Below are 21,689 nucleotides of genomic sequence, written 5' to 3'. Positions count from 1 at the left end.
AACATGTCCTTCCCAAGCTCTGCACACTCAGAAATATGGAGTCTCTAACTAAGAGAAAGTTGTATTCATAATGTCTACTCAAGGGACACAGAGGGTTTCCTAATTTATCTGTACATGAGTGTATATACATATATATATATATGCATCTTTGTATATATGCATCTATTGTATGACAAAATTTCAGTGGTATATTTACCAATGATCTTCTCAAAGCGTTGGAAATGCTCTTTTGGAATGGATATCGCAACTGTCATGTTGCAATACAGAAAATCCGACTACAAAAAAACCCACGAGTTACAGGAACATCACCAAGTGCCCACTTCAACTGTAGGTAAGGGAAAGATGAGAAGAAAACTGCTCGTAGGCTCACGTGGACCCAAGTACTTCACTGTGTGATTTCATAGCCACATTTTTGTGCTTTGGAAACACATTTCTCTCCAGTGAGTTGCTTTGTAGAAACCAGCACACAATGACAGCCAGTGACCCGGACGGTCAAAAGGCAAGAAATAATTGCAAACCTTCCATAATTATCCAATAATATCAGAGCAAGTGTGTAGTTTCTAAAAAATGGGTAATACTCAGACTGCTCCACAAATACTCCTTTCTCTTACAGAAACATGACGGACAGTGGGAGAAGCATGGGGAAGGAATAAGGCAAAAATTAGCAACTCCCATGCTGCAGTCTGGTGGAAGGGCTCTCAATAGCTGCCCTGTATTAGAGACCTGAGCCCCTCTGGGACTGAAAGCTGTGCAAAGGCAGCATCACCTTACATCCCTCCCATTCAGGCTTTCCTCCTTTGCCACTGAAATCTGAGGTAGGGGACACCCCTGCTTTAATCTAGAAATTAATACTGGATGAAACACGCTCCATTTACAAACCGTGGCTCCTGTCATGAAAAGCTCTTCTCATGGCACTTGCAGTCTGGGCAGTCAGGCTCACCTGGCAGGGCTCTGAATTTTTTATTCTTATGATTTCCCATTTTGAGTTCATCTGTCAGCAAGAAGACGATGATAAGCACAAGGATTGTGCTCCTTTAATCATCTATCATGAGAAACTCGTGCTTTATAGACACTCTGGTCTCAGAAAGGGAAACAGTTTGGGTCTTGCACTTCACCTCCTCTGTGCTTGCTTTTTAGAAAAGTAGCACAATGATATAATAGATATACCTGACTCTTTAAACATTTTAGATGTAAAAGCTCAGACCCAACTCAACACCTTGCTCCAGTTCAGTTTCCTGTAAGGGGTAATATGTCACAGCAGGTGCTTTTCTTCCCAGTTAACCTGAAATACAATGACTGAGGTCAACTTCAACTTATCTCGTGCAGTCTGGGTGCCTTCCTAGTACGTGGCTACTATCAGAGATGGTCTGCCTTGCCCCATATGTGGTCACCCCCCTCTTCTGAAAGGGAATACAGTGCAGAGGGGTTAAAAATTGCTTTCAAGATGAGTCTGTTACTGTTGCGTGCTCCTACTTTATGAGGTATATTTACTCCAAGCTCTGCAATGTCAGAGTCCAGCAAACCTTCTCTGGGTAGACAGATGCATGCATGGCTGGTCATACTGGCCATCAAGGCAGCAACTTCTTGTCTTGCTTTCTGTGCTGGAAGGAGCAACAACAGAGCAATATCCCTGTTGTGGTTACACTCCTCCCAGCCTGGATATGCAGGGTTAGGTTTGGATTTTCCAAGGGACCAGCAGACTTTGCAATTCAGCAGGATATAGATGCTAGGGTGAAGGAATTCCAGCTTGCCATACTTTAAGAGGGGAAACAAAACTAGGCTTCATGCCATTTCCAAAAGGGGCTGCCAAGTGCTCCCACTGGTTTTGCGACTGAGCAGGACAAATCCTTTCCTGTACCCTATATGACAGCCCATGTTACATGGCTCAACAAGTGGAGTCTATTGAAAGTTTTCATTTCTATAAGATGCTCTTAAATTGTCCTCAGTCTGCTGCTAACTACAAGTTACACTGAATATTTGAGGGACAGTTTGCTTACACACTTTAAGCCTTCCCAGTGCAGATTCTGGTAGCTATCAGAGTCGTTCAATACCAACATTTCTTGGTAAGAAAGGCTAAGCAACACCCTGAAAAGACATGTATGAAAATTCCCAGATCTCTCTGTCTCTGTAAAGTCTTGAAAATCAAAAGAACACTTTGAACATCCAAGGAATTTGTGTAAAGAAAGAATACAAAAAGTATCTCGAAAAAAAAAAAAAGTTTTCTAATGGATGGTCCTCTTGATCACGGTTTTGGATGTGTACAGAAACCATGGCTAGCAGGGAGATGACACACCACTCAGAACATCTGCTAACGTCTCACAGCAAAGAATTAGCAAATCTTGAAGCAACCTCAGTTGCTATAGAAACTACTTCTCTAACACCAGTCTTACTACTTATTTGTATCACTGAGGAAGTAAAATTACTGGCTTGGTGAATAAAATCAATGATCTCAGCCAGCATGAATGCGTGTGACCAGCTCTCCAAAGAGTGTTAAGGGTAGATGGGTGGGTTTCCCTGACTACAGAATCAAGTCTATAAGAGTATTAATCTGAACACTTTTTTTTTGCTGTTGTTTAGAGAACAGAATCTTTCCTCACTTCACGTACCTGGTCTGTAGCATGTGACAGGGCAGAGTGACTTTTATCTATTTTCTCTTTGATCATTTTTATTAAACAGAGCACAAGGAAAGCATGGTGGCCCATAAACACTTCATTTCTCTCCTGCCTCTCAGTATGACAGGACTGTGCTGGAATGGAAAAACTGATCATTGAGCTATTTTTTGAAGATTAGTTTCTTTTCCTCTGCTACTGAGCCTCTTTAAAGTGTAAACCACATTTCTGCAATTTATTTTTTAATGTGAGAACTAAAGTTTTCATTAATAAAGATTACAAGTTGCTCATGGCAAGACCCTAAGACCTGATGCTTTAAATGAAACATTCACAGTTAAATCACAGATTAAAATCTCGGGATGATGTTAAAGTCCCAGTCCTTAAGGGACTACTCATCTTACTGGGGTTTTGAGAGGATTTCAAAGAAATTGGGCTGCTGAGTCACTGAAATTAAACATAAACAGGGCAGCTTACTGAGCCCTGTCTTTGAAATCGACCAGTTCATTTTTACTGCTCTTTCTAATACTAGTTCAGTGGCTGTGTGTTCCTTTTTAGGATGACCTGATGAACCTAAGGATAAATTTAGCAAGGAATGGGAACAAAACAACTGCTGGAGCCATTTGCAATAACATCCTCGTAAGCAGCAACATGATGAGTCAATTCTACTGCCCATTCTCCACAGCATAGTAACTCAGGATTTGTGTAACCTATTTCATCCCCCAGGAATTCAGAGCACTCTACAAGGAGTATTTGGGTAGCATCCAAGAGTAGAATTTAGTCAACTTGGGGCTGGGGGACAGAAGTGTTTTAATATGCAAAAATGCTAAAAAACCATCCAGCTTAGGAGGCAATGTGGAGAATAGTTGGTATTGCAAAGGGAAAGGGTGGTCAGAGAGCTGCTACTTGCACAGGAATTTAGCCAAGAAAAAGCAGTGCAGATGGATTTCTTTCACTACCTTTACACATCTAAAATTTTGCTGGGTAATGCTAAGCTAGATAATTCTGGCTGCCTTCACAGACAACAAAGAATAAGAGGCACATCCAGTAGCAAGCTCTTTGAACTAGTCTAAATGGAAAATAGAAGTAGGTAAGTAACAGTTCTGGAGATGTCTCTTTCCCCACATTCTCTGTGAATGCAGTCTAAAACAACCACCTTAAATTTAGGCATCTAACTTTAAACACCTAAATTAGGAGAGATACCCCCATCCCCACATTATCTAATCATCACAGCTGGTTAGGAAGATCTTAAATATATGTTATGTACGCTAGGTCACTGACTCATCATGCTTTCTACTGCAATGCTTTGGTTTCCTTCAAAGCCTCTAATTTCTTTCCCGATCTTCTCTAAAGAAATTTCCCTGCTGCATCCCACATGGATAGTATCCAAGTGGTCCCCTTGCACTTCAGGATGGAATGAAATACGCTGGTCAGTCTCACTCCTTCGTCATATTTTTAAACATGAAAACTGTAATTTAACAGAACTGGTTTTGTAAAGTTATTGTGCTTCACTGAAAGAATTGTAGTTTCCATTAAGAAACCCAAATTAATAACTTCTAGTTGAAGAAGTCGCTTTTAGTGAGGTATGCTTTTGTCTAACCAGTTAAGAAATTTTGCTCTGTTTAACTTCTGAGATCTGACACGAATGCAGCCCCACTTAATACACACCTATGCATTTACAACATTCTTGCTATCTATAGGTGCAGGATGCCTCTTTATAGAAAAAGTGATTGTAAAGTGAATATTTGAACAGGGATTTCTGAAGATCCCCTCCACCACATTTAAGTATCCTTAAATTTGTAGCTACAGCTGAGTGGTCCTGCAGTGTGATCTTGCAAACTTCGCTGTTGGAGGAGGCTCCTGAGGTCAAACAGTTCAGTTTGCTGCCAGTACTCAGAGGTTCTTCTATGCTTCTACTAACGCATGTGACTCATCTCCTAACTTCCAGCTCAGAGCCTGAAGGAGAGTTTGAAGCCAGAAGCAGCAGGTCACATCAGGCCTGAATGTTTTCCAGCCCAGGAAAGACATGGCCAGCTAAGGTTGGCTCCCTTCAATAATTTGATCTTGTCTCTCAGTGACTCATTCCCTCTAGAGCATGATTTCATCTTCTTGGCATCTTGGACATTAGCATTCAAATATGCTGGATCTAATTGCCCTTTATCTGAAAGGAAAGCTCCAACGGAGACTATCAGCATTTCACATGGACAAGGTACATTGAAACACAGCAAGTACTTTTGTCCTGTCTGGTTTCTTCCAACTCCCAACTCTTTTCGCCCACTTTCAAAATAGGAAGGTTTAGTTTTTGACTTTCTGATTTTGGAATCAAGTCTGTTCTTATGTGCAGATCCCTTGGGATCTCTGCAGTCCTATGTCTCCTAGTGGAACTGGAGCTTTCCACTCAGTTTGAGAAATTCTTATCTTTGCTGTGAGTAATTCTTATCTTTTCTTATCAGGCTGTGGAAAGGGAAGCTTGGTCAATTAATTTCTATACCTCTCTGACAGAGGTGGTTTTGAAGGAATTCAGGCACACTGGATATAAATCAAGAGATACTATAACAGCAAAATGTTTTACAGACACTAAATATCATCCAGGTTGATGTCTTAAGCCCCTTCTTCCCCTACACATTTTTCAGCAAAAATGAGATCTTTGGAGTTACAAGTTTCTCAGATAAAACACTCAGTATAATTCCTCTCTAAAAACAGTTCCTCACTTCTCTCCTCACTCTATCATGGCTACAATAGCATTAATATGGAAACTTGTAACTGGTGGCATTACAAGGTCATTATTTCCTACAGTTACCTTGTCTCCTGCCTCACTGTTGGCTGTCAGACAACCATCCATGGACCCTGTTCTCTACCCTCCCTGGAACTAATTTAGTCATTTTTTAGAAATGGAAACAAGAAGATGTACTTTGTCAGTTCTTCCTCATTAAAAAAATAAAAAGTAAAAAATTGAAAGTCTTTCACAGTAAAGTTCATGATTCTATCTCATTCGTTTGTGTATTTTTGGGGTTTGTGCCAGAAATAACTATGACCCAAATTCTGGATTTCACACCCATACCTTGCAAAAACCTTCCTGTAAAAATAGCCTCACTGAGAAATGGAATGGTCCTATACATTAATTTTAGTCTGATCTCCAAAGCTTGCCAAATAGATTTTGCACAAACAAGATTTTTAATGAAATAATATATTATTGATAAAAATTGTGGTATAAGACTGTCACCCTGAGAACAAATGATTCTAGGAGCCAAACACATACAATGGTACAAGTATGTTGTAAAAATTACTACCTGAAACTCTTTATTATGAAATTATTCCATTTCCTGGAAAATAAACAAGTATAGGATTCGTGCCTTGTTTATCACTGCACTGTTGTTCTGACACTGTTACTATCCACTTAGAGCTATGCTAACTCAAAAGATGCTGTTAGTAAAGTCTGTATCCCCTGTAGAGGATGACACACAGCTCTCTTGGAAGAGCAGAAGTATAGAACAAAGGAGTGTGAATCCCAGAAGTGGGAGGCAGATGTTTTCCTGATGACACTGCTTTTAGCTTCTTTATTCAAGAGAGTTCTCAATTGCCTGAAGAATCTCATTATGCAACTTGCTTCTTTAATCCTCATTTGTATGTACCTCTTCGAGTTCATCCAGCCTCATTATAAGCCATGAAGCCACAGAATAAAAAAATCATGAGGCTGCAGTTGCAATCTGAGAAGCATCTGACTGAATTGCACAAGTCAGAACTTCCAGGGTGGCCTGAGGACCTGTGCAGCATGTTTGCCAACCAGTATGAGAAGGGTTTTTTTATTCACTGCGAATAAGGACTATAAAACATTCCTACATATATATGCATATATATGAAACATACTTGCAAGAAGGTCCAGTTCCTTTATGGAAAGAATCACAGGAAGGGCATTCCAAGTCTCATCTGAATTTATCATTTTATAGCACCACTTCCACTCATTCATGATGTAAGGCATTTGCTTTGATGCACTGCAACTCCTACTCAGTCTTGTATAAATCTAGGCAGAGAAGAGCCAAAATGTCTTTGCCCTTGTCCTTGACATTTATTACTGCTGTTTGATCGGCCAAAGTTCTGATTTCCAAGAACACTGAAATTCTCTGTAAAAGAGCCCATCATCATGCTTGGGAAGTAATCAGCAGTCAGGACTGGAAAACCGAAGTCCACACAAACAAATTCAACAGCACTAGCACCCGAGTCTGGCCAGTGTCCTGAGGCCATTCTTACTGTAAAATTGTTACCATGACCCCTGGCAGGCTTTTGGGCTGACCAGCACTGCTCTGCCATACAGTTCCTGGTCACAGGTTAGGGATGGGTTTAATCAGGCACCTACTGAAGAAATAGCATGCCTGTGGCTTTATAGTGGTAAGAGAGCTAAGCAGCATGGCTACAAGCTGCAAGCACTAAGCACCAGAATATGAGCTGTGGCTTCTCTTTGTTTTACCGGTAGAGATGCAGATAGCAAAGAAGTAGCTCAGAAGTGGGCAAAGCACTTCCCTCATTCAGCTCCAGCCAGGATCGAGCTCTGCCCCTGGAGAAGACAAAGGCAGTGACTCAAGAATCTGCATTGCCCTTGTGTATGAGTGGGAAGCACCCCTGCACTTCAGCAGTGTTACAGAGGCTTCCCTGAGCATGCCCCAGCAGGGCAGAAACAGGGTCGCGTGCCAGCTTGGACATCCAGAGAAAAGGCAAGTCATTTGCATAAGGTCTTTGCAAAAGGAGTTTTCACAGAGTGGAAAAAAAACTAGACTTGTCCCATATCGCAACAAGGGTGATCCTGACAGAACAAGATATGCTTTTATCTACATTAAAAATGGAGATGGAACCAGCAGTCCCAAATAAGCAAACACTGGTGCCTAGCTAAGAAAAGGCTTAGAAGGAAAAAGTACTTTTGTTCATTCCACATAAAAATGGTGCAAAGTCTAATATCATTCTTCCTATCAGAGACCCAATTCCTTTTCCCTGCTGAGTATGCTGAGAGTGGCAGCTCTGGGGTGGTTTTGTGCTCTTTGCATTAGGCAGGCTAGACAAAAGCATAAGTATGCCCCAGAAGGCTCAGCCTTTTCTAGTGTCATTCATGCCTGGGAAATCTCACTTCAGGATCGCACTGTTTGCATATTTGCATGCGTTTCTGGCCAAGAAGAGGAAACCCAGATAGGTGAAGAGACAACAGAGAGACAGGTTTACTACTTGGAGGCACAGGGCCAGGCAAGTGCACTGCTGGTTCAGGAGGAGCTTGTCTCTTACAGGATGTAAACAGATTTAGTGTCAGAAAAAGCCTTTCATTTTTAAGTCTTCCATATAACTGAGAGGAAGACAAGTTTTCCCTTAAGAAATGACAATGAAAACTAAAATTTTGGTAAATTAAAGTTGACCTTCTGGTTCTGAAACCATTGAAAAAAAACCTTCAAACCCTCACTTAATACTGTGATGTGATTTAATAGCACCATTTATATCACCCATTAAATAGTTCTAAAAGTGCTGAAGGGAGAAGAGAGAAGTTAGAAAACATGATCTGTTTTATTACTTGAAAAGAAATTTGTTTAAACAGAATTGTTTCAAGAAATTGTTTTGAAAAGAAATGCCATGAGTCAGGTTTGTGGATTGCCACGTTAATCACAGCACAGGGAAAGCTGGACCTGAAGATCCATATTACGAGGCCACGACTGCAGATGTAGCAGTTATGACAGTTGTCAGAGTGAGACAAAAATGCAGTTGATTTTATGCTAGAATGTGAGGTTATGAGCCAACAGATGGGAATTTTGCAAAACCAGATCAACCGCAGCCAACATAAAATTTAGAGCTGTAGTTGCTGGGTTTAGAAATTCCGTGCCAGAGAGCTGCATCACAAACCAACAGGAACTATCTCCTTGGGCTGCACAATATTTCTAATACTGGGTAGGAGTCTCATCAGCTTTCTGCCAACATAAACACAGCCACGCTCTGAGGCAAAGAGCCTGCTGTGGATTCAGTCAGTGCTAAATCAATGAAAGTGACCCTTGAAACACAAAGATAGCAGGAAATCCCTGAATCTCAGATTACTGGAAGCTGGGGAGTATGCCAAGGATGTACTATTGCATGCATGCCTGTTCTTAGTCATATCCCTGGGCATCTGCTATCAGCTACTGCTAGAGAGAGGATATAGGGCAAGACTGAGCCAAGCTCCACCACAAAGCTCTTGGAAAAAAAAAATCTGGAAAAATCATGGTCAACATTCATTATATTCCTTTAAACAACAACAAAAAAAAAACAAACAACCTATCTTTTGCAGAGCATGTCTCACAGTTTCCAAGCACTAAGACCAGCACTAATGGCTGCTACACTACTCTTGTGCTTTTATGATAAATGACTTCAGGTTCCTTGCATTGGGTCTGAGAAAAGGCTGCAGCTGGAGGTACAAAGCTTCCTGGGGACAGGGCACAAGCAGGGGAAATGACTGTGTTAGTGCTGACCCACAGACGTAGCCCTGAGCTACCTCTGACAGTCAGCAAGGAACACAGCCTCACCACCTGCCTCACACCCAGACAGATCTTCTCCAGCTACATTCTTCTAAGCCAGCTGTGGTGAATATGGCTCAGGTGAAAAATCACAGACAGAAAGCCCAGAGCAGAGAGCTTTTCAATGTCTGTAACTGCATTATCCCAAAGGATTTGCAGGCAAGATGTTAAAAGTCTATTACAGCAGGGATCCTATAGCAGCGTGTCTGGAGCTCAACTGTTTCTCAGTAGCAGAAAACCAAGCTAATAAAATCTAAATATTTTTCTTTGGCCAAAGGCAGATCACAGAAGTTGGCTGATGAGTTCATCCCACACCAAGGCAGGACAGCAGGGTTGGCTCTTCCCATCGCCATCACCTCTCCCTTTTGGATGGTGGCAGAGTCCCTCTGGCTAGATGGACAAGGAGACAGATGGACAAGGAGAATATCCACTGCCTCCATGAAGTCTGGAGTTGCTCTACACCATCAGCTCTTCCAAGGCACTGGTGACAGCATGCAGGTCTCCTAGCAGACACAGATGCTGAGGGGCTTTAGGTGTCAGCAATATTATACAAGAGCTCTGTGAAGGCCAGTGGTGCCTTGTCTTTCATGATCAGTTATCCAAATTAACTACTGCACCTGAATAAGCAACACGGGGGAACAGATACTGGTGATTTTGTTTCTGAAAGGTGCTGGTGAATCTGTGATCGAAGTCTCACTGGAGAACTGCTGAAACAGAGGTGGCTTGCTGTGGAGCAAGCTCTGCTTGTTGGAGAGCACAGTGACCTGACTTGGTATGTGTGTGGTAAAAGTACTGGGAAGGGACTGGACAAAGAGAAATCAGGCATAGGACAAACACAGGGACAAACAAACTCAGCAGAGCTATTTTCTCTCCTTCTTCCCCCATTTTGAGAAGCCAAACACTTTATCTGATGTCTTCTGTGCTTTGCCATATGGCAGAGGCTGATAAAAGAGAGTGTTTCTGTCTCCCCGGTCACCCTGTTAATAAGTGCTGATGGGAAAGGAAACGGGAGTGAAGTTATGACAGTTTAATGAGGCTTCTGCACCATGGTTTGCTGCAGCATGCAAGTGCCTCTCACAGCCTCAGGCTACATGCTCAGCATCTGTCAGCGAGACACTGAGGCCAGCACTCAAAATGGAGGCTGAAGCCTGAGGACAGGACGACCGTTGTCACCTCTGGCCACTTGGAGCCACCAAGCTGCACTGTTCCTGTACGATGAGACTACAGAAGCAGTGACTGGAATAAGGCAGAAAGTCTTACATCAGATAAGGAATTGGTCTATACCAGTTCCCACACTGGTTAAGCAGAAAAAGAGAAGAAGGAAAGAAATCTCCAGTGGTAGTTTGCTTTGAAAGAGAGTCTGAGGATTAAAGAACACTGTTACTGAAGAGGCTGGGCAGAAGCTCTGCAGAGCACAGAGAGTATGTCCCAGCACAGCAGCAACTCTCATGGCATTTTCATTTCGACCTTAATTTGCTCATATATGCAGTCCCCAGAAATTCCGTGGGTTACTTTGATATGATCCTTGGACACGTTACATGAATATTATTCCAGCCAGAAAAAATGTACCAGTTCAAGAATGAGACTGACTTACCTTTTACCATGGTAACTGAGGAGAAGGAAAACAGAAGTTGTGTATTTTCCCATACAAACCCTATTACTCATTGTGAGAAAACAGCAATTTGTCAGTCTGTTTCATTCAGCCATGGGCTACGTTCAATGGGCCAAATTTTGCACGTGGTTGCCTCCCAAGAGGAGCATAATTTGGAGCTCTTATTAGAAAGCTCAGTCATTTTATGCATTTTAGGTAAAAGAGTAATGAATGGAGATGTAGGCACCATGAAAATGCAGAAATTTATCCATGTGTTTCAGGAAGAGCTTTTATTTCTAAACTGCCCAGAAGCCACACTTTATTTCAACATACTGTAAGCACTAATTCTGAAGCCTCTGATGCACTCCTTGTTTCATTATTAGGTGGCTGTTATGAGAGCAGAAGCCATTTCTTCTAACTGTAGGGGTCTCCAGCTATAGAAATTTGACATCTGCTTAATATTATTATTCCATTAGAACAGTAACTCTTCAATCCCCTGGCATTCTTGTGGGCTCAGACACATTCCACTTCAGTGACAAATGTCCCTTGAGCCAGCAGTGATTTGGCAGGGTGGGAAGTGCTCATGCAAAGGAACTGACAAATGGTTTCCACGAGAATTTGAAGTATCCTCAGGAAACAGTCTGAATCTCTGTGTGAACATCAAGCTGAAAAGGAACCCCCCAGACTGCAAGAGATTTGTGGTAATCCAAAAGAGAAGAAGGAAAGATATGACTGAATTCCCAAATAACTGAATTTGTGTGTGACATCATAGACTTACATATGAAATCAGAACAGACCAAAGACCACAGGAGTTCATGCTCGCAGGTTTCCTCACACATGGAACCATGCTACAATAGAGCAGCACATTTTTGCCCTTCCGAGCAATTTCTCCTCCCTTTTGTAACAAAAGTGAGAGCTCCTACTGTGTTGCATCCAGTCATTCCAGCAGAAACTTGAGACCAAATGAATCTGTTTCAGATAAGTTGGCTGATAGCAGGCTGATAGCAGTAATATTCATCAGCCCAGAGCTCACAAAAGATCGCGCTCCAACAATGCTTTAAAGTATGCTGGTGGTCAGGATGATAGTATAGGTTAATGGCTCCTTTCACATGAGCATCTCCAAATACTTTACAGATGTGAATGGAGAGGTGCAAAGTGGAATTTTCCAGCCCCACTTTGTAGATAACTTTTTGGGGGCTTGCTGTGTTCAGACAAGTCATCCTGGCTGAGAGAAATAGAAAGGCTGGGACAGAGGCCCCAGGAACTTCATTCTCAGTACTCGGATGAAACGATTAGACATGAAATCACTTCCTCAAAAGATAGGAGCTCATTATTTCATGGGTGAGTGTCTTCTCCTTTCAACGTGAAGATTAGTTCATGTAAACTAAACACAGGAAAATAACAGCCAATCCTTCTCTTCTAGCAGTAAGCACAGAAAATGCAAATTGTCTTTCTGGCCCTCTCACATCACAGGAGAAGTAGGTACAACCAGTTTAGCATTTAACGTCACAAGTTTAAATCTCAGAGCCATATTTCTGCTGGCTGAGATCACAACCTGTGTTCTCATTTCATCATTCCCATTCCATCAGCAGCAATGACACTGCAATATCCCTGTGGTCTCCTGGCCAGAAGGAAGTGTGACAGTTTCCTTGGTGGATTAATTTTAATTAGTGATTACAATCAAAACAGGAAAAGAAAAAAAAAAAAAAGAAAAAAATGAAACAAATCAATCTTGACAACTCTTACATCTTTTCTACTTCTAGAGCCTCCTGTAATTTCTCATTGTGTTTTCTAGTTGTGTTTTACCAGTTTTCTAGCCTCCTCCTTTTCCCCCTGAATACTCCACAAGTTTCTAATGTAAAACTGCACTGCAATGAACTGACATTTAAGTCAAGCTTTCTTATCAAATACAAAGAAGGACAAACTGGAATACAGGCATGAAATTCTCTCCTATGCAATCATCCTTAGGTATTCTGAACCCAACAGGCAGAGCAGTGTTGCTGTGTTTATGCTCACAGATACAGGAGCTACAGCAGGGGCCAACTGGGACTATTTTTGCACAGTATGGGGCACCTGCAGCTGGGAAGGGTGATGTACTGGCCTGCTGTTATATGGGACATGTCTACATCATGCTGCTGAGCAGCAAAGGAGAGACTCGTGTCCTAACAGCAGCATTGCACATGCACAGTGTGCAGCACAACGCTGTCTGGAGCTACCACATCAACAGATGCTGAAATTCTCCATGACACACTCTCAAACTTGGTTCATCAGCTGTGACTGAATCATCCTCAGCATTGCAGCCCCTTGTTTCCTACATCCCCCCATGCACAGACAGCTAGGCAGTTGGATCATACGTAAATATATGCTTCTCAGTGGACAGGAAGATGCTGTCATTAGACACTGGACATTGTGTCTCCTAACTCAAGGGAGACATGATGGCCTGAGTGCGGATGACACGTGCCACCCACTCCCTTCCATTTATGCAGGAACACACACATGCAGCTGTTCGGAGACACAGAAAGGGAAAAGATCAAACACAGCTCCTTCAGCTGGCAAGACAAGACCCTACAATATATGGACATGCAGCAGCCCATGAATCAGGTGCAGGCTCTGCTCTCTGCCACTTCTCATCAGTGTCATCTTGTCATCTGCTGCTTTAGGAAAGGCTGCTCAAGAGCTTGGGGTTTTCCGATCATTATTATTTTCTCCTTAAAGAGTTGTTCCCACCTTCCTTCTTATGGAAATCCCTCCAGATAGTCATACAGATTTTAATGTATTTTCTTTTTTTTCCGAAAGAGGAAATCAATGCAGTGCAAGAGGTGCACATACAGCATTGAGGTGTAGCTCTGCTCTTTCCACATCAAACTCCCTGCTACAGCAGAAACCCCATATCCCTGCTAGTCAGTAAGAGGAAATATGCACTCAGTCTGTCTCAGCGTTAAAAAGACAATGTTTATAAACCTGGCCTCCTCACTCCACAGACTTAAATGCCAGCAGTGAAGCTGCTATTTTTGCTAAGTGATAGACAGGCTGTCTGTAGGCTCACGCAGACATCATCACGAGGAGTAACACGACATTTCCAATTAGAAGATTTCCTTCAATGTGGTGAGAGCTAGACACTTCCTGTACAAAATGTAAACAAACCAAAGTTTAGATTCTGCCTGTGCTGAATGAGTCTCATAAAAGCATGATGGAGACCAGATACAGCCCACAGGGCGTATGTTTGACACCTCTGGCCTATATGGACAGGAAATGGTTATAAATAGTCAGTCCCATTTCAGTTCTCCAAAGACATAAATAATTTTGACACAGAGAGCTCAAGCACAAAGAGTCATTTGTAGACCACCCAGGAGACTTGCATTTAAATGACCTTTCTTTGCTTGTACAATCAATTACACTAATGTTTATTTCAAGAGTTGCAACATTTGTTCTTAAATGGAAGCAGCTCAGAGAAGCCATGTATATAATCCCACTTACTTGTTGGTAACTGCCTGCATAAACTCATCAATCAGTTCGTCGTATTGTTTCCCACGAACCCTCTTGTGTTTCAGTCCAATATAGAGTGGATCACTCAGGAGAGCCTAGGACACAAAGCAATTCTGTTGACAGCGTCTCTTCCACGGCTGGATGGAGATTTATGTGCCAGCCTACCCAAAATGTTTGCCTGTTGCAGTCATATTAATTTTACTCACTTTGCAGTGAAGACAAGTTCACATCGATTCTCCTGAGCAGAAAGCATTTCTGTAAGAAGTAAGCTGCGCTGTGGACTATCTTTTTGTGGAAATAAAATCGGAGGCATTTAATGCTTCTTGACTGCAGTAGGAAATGAGGCTTTGCATCCCCAAAACAGCACTACCAAGACTCCCTGCTGAGGTGTCTCATGCCCAGTGAAAAAAACTGATCTTGTGTGGGGGTGTTCACTGTTCAGTCAGCACTCGATTTTGCACTGAAGGTTACCAGGAAAGGTGCTGGCCATAAACAGTACTTTGAGCAATGAAGATTGCCTGAAGTTACCTGAAATGACAAGTGTCATGTAGGCCTCTGGGTGCTAGCCCAGAGCTGGCCAGAACCCGTGATCAGATGCCAAGATGTTCCACAGCCTTTCACCTAGCTAGCACTCAGCTCCAGTTATCTGCAGGTGTCAGTCAGGAACGGGTATTTTCATGCCAGATTAGTTTATTCTTCAGTGCCTGCCGTGAATACAAAACCAGGCTGCTCCTCCAGCCAACCCACCAGGTGGTAAGTCAGGACCCCTAAGCCATCTAAAAAGGACTGCCTCAGCATGGAAACTGCACATATTTTGGGAAAAATCACAGGACAAGTGGCAGGAGACAGATGGGCCAACACCTTGGTTTGTCACTTGCAAAACAACTCAATTTCCCTTCTGATTTCAGGAACTGAATCATAAATATGAGAAGGGGATGAGCCACCACAAACCTATTGTCCTGCAGCTGTATGGGCCCCAGATATTGGCAGGTGGGCTAAAATTAGATCTGTTTTTAAGGCCACAGCTGCTTTCCTTTAGAAGGAAATATGAAAGAGGTTTTCCTCTGAGTTTGGTACTTTAACCCTTGAGGGCCATGAAACAGAGCAGACCTTGAGCATCACTTTGCTGACTGTTCCTTTGGTACCATGGGCCTGTTCATGGGGTACAAAAGGGTCTCTTAGGCAAGGTGAGAAATGCCAAGCTCTGAAAAGACCGATTTGCTGAAAGAGTTTACAAAGTATTATGGACTGTCAGAAAGACAAGCTCGGAATTGTTGCTGGAAATGTAGTATGACTGCTACATTTACTCCATTCTACCTGAGATGCCTGTGTTAGCAAGCCAGTCACCCTAGGCTCACCCTATATTAATAGTCAGAGATGAACAGGATGAATGCCTACAGGAGGTGCTGATTTCTACGCTGATAAATGGGTTTATTCATGGGGCAGGGTGTTGCTAAGATGTGCTGAGGGTTGGGTTAGGCTGGGTGTATGCACATGAGAAAGTCATTAAACGAATAAACAAATTACTTGTATTGTGAGTAAATACATTGTTTACATTGCTAGAAAACAGCAACTTCTACATTGCAATCCCAACTGTGAAAACTGCTTCCACAGAGAAGTTCCTGGTCACAAGCTGCACATAACCTTGGGCAGAATGAAAGTGCCCAAGCCCCAGAGACAGATTCTGGGAGTCCCTTTCTCTGAAATTAGTTGACTTTTGGAGATGTCTATGAAATTGCTGGTGCCACTTTGGATTTTAGTGGTCCCTCCCCAGATGCTGTAATAGAAACAGATGGTTATGTATGGTCAGAAGCTTCCCATGGGTGGTGAAGCACTTACACCCAGGTCCCTCTGGAGGAGAGCTCCAGCTGGGAGGCTCAGACCATGCCAGCACTTGGTGGTGTAGACCAGTACGGAGGAGGAGGAAGAGATGAAAAGATCACTGTCAGTAAGTTTGCAGACAACGCCAAGTTAGGCGCCAGTGTTCATCTGCTCAAGGGTAGGAGAGCTCTGCAGAGGGATCTGGATAGGCTGGACCGATGGGCTGAGGCTGACAGTATGAGGTTTGAGAAGGCAAAGTGCTGGGTCCTGCCCTTGGGGCAAAACAACCCCATGCAATGCCACAGGCTGGGGGAAGAGTGGCTGGAAAGCTGCTTGTCAGGAAGGGACCTGGGGGTAGTGGTTGATAGCTGGATGAGTACGAAGCAGTGGTGTGCTCAGGTGGGCAAGAAGGCCGACAGCATCCTGGCTTGTATCAGAAATAGCATGGCCAGGAGGACCAGCGAGGTGATTGTCCTTCTGTGGCTCTGGTGAGCCACACCTTGAACACTGTGTTCAGCTTGGTGCCCCCCACTACAAGAAGGACATTGAGATGCTGGAGTGTGTCCAAAGAAGGGCAACAAAGCTGGTGAGGGGTCTAGAGAACAAGTCTTACGAGGAGTGGCTGAGGGAGGTGGGATTGTTTAGCCTGGAGAAGAGGAGGCTCAGGGGAAACCTTACTGTACTTTACAGTTACCTTAAAGGAGGTTGTAGAGAGGTGGGGACTGGGCTCTTCTCCCAAAAACCATGTGATAAGCTGAGGGGAAATAGCCTGAAGTTGCACTGGGGTGGTTTGGTTTGGATATTAGGAGAAATTTCTTTACTGAAAGGGTTGTTAGGCATTGGAACAGGCTGCCCAGGGAAGTGGTTGAGTCGCCATCCCTGGAAGTCTTCAGGAAAGGTGTAGATTAGAGCTTAGTAGCATGGTTTAGTGGTGGATGTTGGTACTAGGTTAAAGGTTGGACTAGATCTTAGAGGTCTTTCCCAACCTGATTGATTCTATCATTCTATGATTCTAAAGAGTCAAGCTGAAGTACAATTCCAAAAAGAGAATTCCTGCTTTAGCCTCAGAAGGTCCAAACTCTGAGACCCAACTTTTCAGGAAAGACTATGGATCAAGCTGAGATGGGTACACCCTGTACTCCACCAGTCTATGACAGGCCACTATATCAGAGGGATAAAACAGATTTGGGTCCAAGGACCGAAAAGGTAATTGGGAATCTCATCCTAGATGTCATCTATGGTCACTGATTTTTCTTTATTTCTATTCAATGTCCAGTGCAAGACACATGGGGCTGGAGTTAAAGACATACATAAAATCTAGCTTTCCAGCAAGCACAGGTTTATCTGAAAACACCAGGCACTCATGCTAACATCTCTCTTCATACACAAGCTTAAAGCTTTTACCCCCCAGATTTTTTATTTCTCTCCAGAAACATGTGTTTGGTTTACTTGGGGTCAAGTGAGGCACAAGTACATTTTACCTCAGTGGACAAAGTCTGGCCATCACAAATAACTATAGGATATTCATTAAAAAAAATACATCCTCCCAGATGTCCATTCTGGCATTGCTAAAATGTTGCACTTCAGCCTTTCTGAGCCAGAGTCATAAGGCAAAAATCTGCAAACAGATGGAGTCCTCCTGTCTGGTTATCATGTGTAGTAAAGTGTGCAATCTGACAAAACACTGAAATTAATCATTCCCAAACCACCCAGCAGGGATTCTCTATTTTCTGGCATATACTCATCTCTATGTAGACAAGGGTATCTGTCTATTTTCTCACAATTACCACAAGAAGAATAAATCTTGATCTTCCTGTCTGAAATCTTTTAACTCACATTGCCATACTGAAAGGTGGAGCTGATCCTTCAGCTCCAACTGGCAACATTCTTCTCACCAGGGGACCATAAGGCTATTCAGCGTTCATTGCAGTTCCCCATAAGAGCAAAAGTTTCTCAAGTATCAAACAGGAATGCAACCTGGTCACTTCCCTGCAGTGCTGGTCTAGCCATCATCTCATCTTGGATGTTTCTGGCTTTGTCTCCACATTTAGGGAACTGGCCTCAGTTAAGTATTAATCTCGATTCCTTCTCCCCCGTCAGATTTACGAAAAACTGTAAGTCTTACCTCATTGTCTGTGCCAACATCCAGCAGGACAGGGAGACACTGTTGTGGGTGAACTCCACCACAAGCTGTGTACAAAGCAAGCTTTCCCACAGGGATACCCATGCCATAACTTCCTAGATCTCCTAAACCGAGAATCCTCTCTCCATCTGTCACCACGATAGCCTAGGGGGATGAAAAGAGAGTGGTGTATGGTGTTGCCAAGGCTTAATCAGCAAAAATAGTTCTACTGTCTTCACGACAATGCCATTTTGCAGTTGTATCGTGCAGTGGATATTTGCTCCTTCTACAGGACACCATGTAAATTGGCTGTCAGTGACACAGGGCTGGTCATTTTGGGGTGGAGACGTGGCCGATGGGTAGCTGCTCTCAGTGTGGCAGAGCAGCATCTCTGCTTGCCAACACTTCAACCCACGTGTAGCAGAACCCACCCGGCATGGCTCTTTCTGCATCCCCACACCTGTACAACCAGGAGCTGCGCAAAACACATCTAGCCTTGACAGCCTCTCCTTTTTTTTCTGGAAAAAGAGCCCTGTACAAAAGTGTTCCTCTGTTCCATAGCCTTCTGTTATTCTCACTACTGTATCATTTCTTTGTGACAAGAGGGAAAAAAAAGCATGGTTAATGATGTCCAAATCAGAAGCCCAAAGCTGAGCTGTTCAACCCACCCTGTACAGCCCTGGGACCTTAGCAGACAAATGACCAAGCAGATTTCACTTAGCTTCACAAATTTTAGGCTAACTACTCTAACTGTTAGTTTTGTCCCTAGGGTCAGGCACTTCTTTGGGCAGTTCTGAAATGCAGTAAGAGCAGGAAGATACTGGAGTGCAGTCCCTCTGTAGGAGAAAAGCTGCTAAGACCCCAACAAACTTCCACTTCCATCACTGTCCCAGCACTTCAAAGAACAGGGCACTCACATCAAATGGACTGTGGGCAACTCTAGTGCACAGTCTAGCTTGGGTTTCAAAGAAGAAGATACAGAGATTTTTTTTTTTTTTATTTGCTGATGAGCAATGTTAATGTTAAACTGAAGACGCATGTGCTTTAGTAAGAAATAAGAGAATGGGGGATCAGCAGCTATCTCAACAGAGGTACTTCCTTTTTGGGTGGGGATAATAAAGATGTGTTCAGCGCTGGGATGGAACAGCATTGCCTTGTTTAGGAACAGAATAAATCTCCTTATGGACTTTTCTGTTTCAGGGAGAAGCATATTGATTTCTTTTAGTCTCCTTTCCCTGCATATTTCAGATGATTAAAGGGAGGAGCCATGGAAGGACTTAAACTTTTGCACTGTGGATTTACAATGAACAATCAGATGCTTTTATTCAACATAAACTATACACACCTCCCTAGGCTATTTTCTCCCTCAACCTAAACTGCTGTTTGTAACAGGAGAAGAGAATTACATTACATAGTTAAGGAGTAAGCCTGAGGATAAACTATAAATACACAGGACACACATCTATTCTGCTTTTTACATTTATTTTGCCCTTTAGCAAAAAAACCACTCCGGTAGTTTCAGGGTGGTAATGTGCATGATGCATTCCAGGGCTGTAGTGTACATAGTAATAGCGGCAACCAATATGTAATAAGGGTTATTTTGAAATGTTCCTCCTACACGCTGAATATTTGTTGTTGTCTTGTTGCCAGTCCCTTGTCACTAGGAGCGAGAATTCCTAAAGGTAAATGAAAATTCAATGTAAAGACTATTAAAACTAGAATGACTATATACATCTATCAGGCCAGAGGCTGAACAATCCCTGCCACAGGGAATTCACAGTCATGACAGTGATACACATAATTACTCCATTTGGGGATGTTTTCCTATTTGTTTTTCTTTCTGAGTCAATGCGAAGTGTTAGTCAGTGATGGGAAAGTCTCTTTTTGGGTGTACTCCATCTGTTTTTGGGTGTGCGCTCAGTTCTTTACCACACCCTGGATGCAATTGGGACTGGAAAGCAGTACTGGGAATAGCAAAAGCAGCAAGCACAGGCACTGCTACAGGTTTATCCAGAAACTGATGCAAATTACATGAAAAGGAGTCAAAATTATAACTATGCAGATTTTTTGTACTATTTTTTTATATTAAGTTATAGTGAACCAAAATATTTCTCTGGAGCACAGATTCCCTTTCATCCAAATAAATGTTTTCAGGCAAGCCTAAAAACTTCTCCATAGCACTTATATTCTCTATTGGTCCCAAAGATCTCCAAGGTAACACTGAAAAATACAGGAGCAACATTTTCGTTGCTGCCTGTGTCAGAGAGGGAAAACTGGATTCACATTTGTTTGTGGTTCTTTGGATTTAAAAAACAGAAAAAAAAAGCAAAAAAAAAAGCAAAGCTTCAGTGGATACCTGATGCACAAGCACATTAAAATAATGTTTTTGATTGCTCTTGTGATCAAAACTCAACAAACAGGACATTAATCTCTGCCTGGGCAGGACAGACCCCAATAACTGAACCACTGGTTTACCAGTTAGGAACTTGCTTTCTACTTCCAGCTGTGCTAAAAATTTTCCGGATTACTGTAGCCAAATCTTTGGCTGAAACTTAGGTGTGCATTCAAGTCAATCATCTAACTAGTTTTTTAAGCTTCTTTCATAGTTGATGGGGAGAGATGGAAGCCTCCAGAGTGCATCTCATCCCTCTGCTTTGGGAAGGGACAAAAGGAGCATTTCCCTTTGAAGATGCTCATCTTCCTCTTCATTGATCACTGAAGTACTAACAAGTGGAGATTAGGCACCAGGTCTTCAGGCAGCCGATGTTAACTGATATGGCTCTGGACCATAGGCTGGGTGATCCAGAGCACTACGCTGATCTCCAAGCTGCTGAGGCAATGCCAAAAGGTAAGTGCTGCTGCTGGCATTCCCACTTCTGTGCACTGATTACACGAGGACAACTTTCCCAGCATGAACCTATACCCTGCTTTGAGTGTGCCAACAGAAAACACTATGTAGAAAGATAAGTGTGAGTAGCCTTGTATAGCAGTAATCCTGTGTGGGACTCAAGATGGTGAGTGTGCTTTTCAGGGGAACACCCTATGGAAAGGAAGGAAGGAAGGAAGGAAGGAAGGAAGGAAGGAAGGAAGGAAGGAAGGAAAGAAGGGAGGAAGGGAGGGAGGGAGGGAGGGAGGGAGGGAGGGAGGAAGGAAGGAAGGAAGGAAGGAAGGAAGGAAGGAAGGTCAATCCAATGGCTTGTAAGGCAGCACGCTTGTCTTAGAATAGAACGTTTATAGATTATCCTCAGTTTGAGGTGGTTTGAACCCATTTCCCAGGAGAACATCCTACCACAATGCTATCCTGTATGATTCCCTGCATTCCTCCTGCTCTAGTTGGGCCATGGTGCAGAAAAGAGTACAAGATTAATGAACCAGAGGGAAAACCAACAAGGGGAGGCACTGATAAGGTCTGCCCACATTTTATCCAATGTTTCTTCACGGACAGATTCATTAGCAACCCTGGAAGACGCACACAAAAAAAACCACTCTCCCACATTAATATGCTCAGAAATGGCTTCTTGTTCATTCCACTTCTGTCCCTTTGA

At 42.9% G+C, this 21,689-nt stretch overlaps 1 protein-coding gene across 3 annotated transcripts in view; it reads right to left on the bottom strand.

The window, feature by feature from the left end:
- The window catches only part of ME3 (malic enzyme 3), a 125,320-nt gene that overhangs the window by 15,046 nt on the left and 88,585 nt on the right, over nt 1-21,689 (bottom strand). For all 3 annotated transcript variants that reach the window (XM_050712137.1, XM_035571330.2, XM_035571329.2), the window contains exons 5-6: nt 18,148-18,309; nt 14,193-14,296 (exon numbers count right to left, since the gene is read on the bottom strand). In XM_050712137.1, coding sequence (XP_050568094.1) covers nt 14,193-14,296; nt 18,148-18,309 — 266 coding nt within the window. The remainder of the gene's footprint in view (nt 1-14,192; nt 14,297-18,147; nt 18,310-21,689) is intronic.

This window comes from Cygnus atratus, chromosome 1 (genome assembly GCF_013377495.2).
Source record: "Cygnus atratus isolate AKBS03 ecotype Queensland, Australia chromosome 1, CAtr_DNAZoo_HiC_assembly, whole genome shotgun sequence".
NCBI classification, from domain to species: Eukaryota; Metazoa; Chordata; class Aves; order Anseriformes; family Anatidae; genus Cygnus; species Cygnus atratus.
This window is presented reverse-complemented; position numbering and strand designations above follow the sequence as displayed.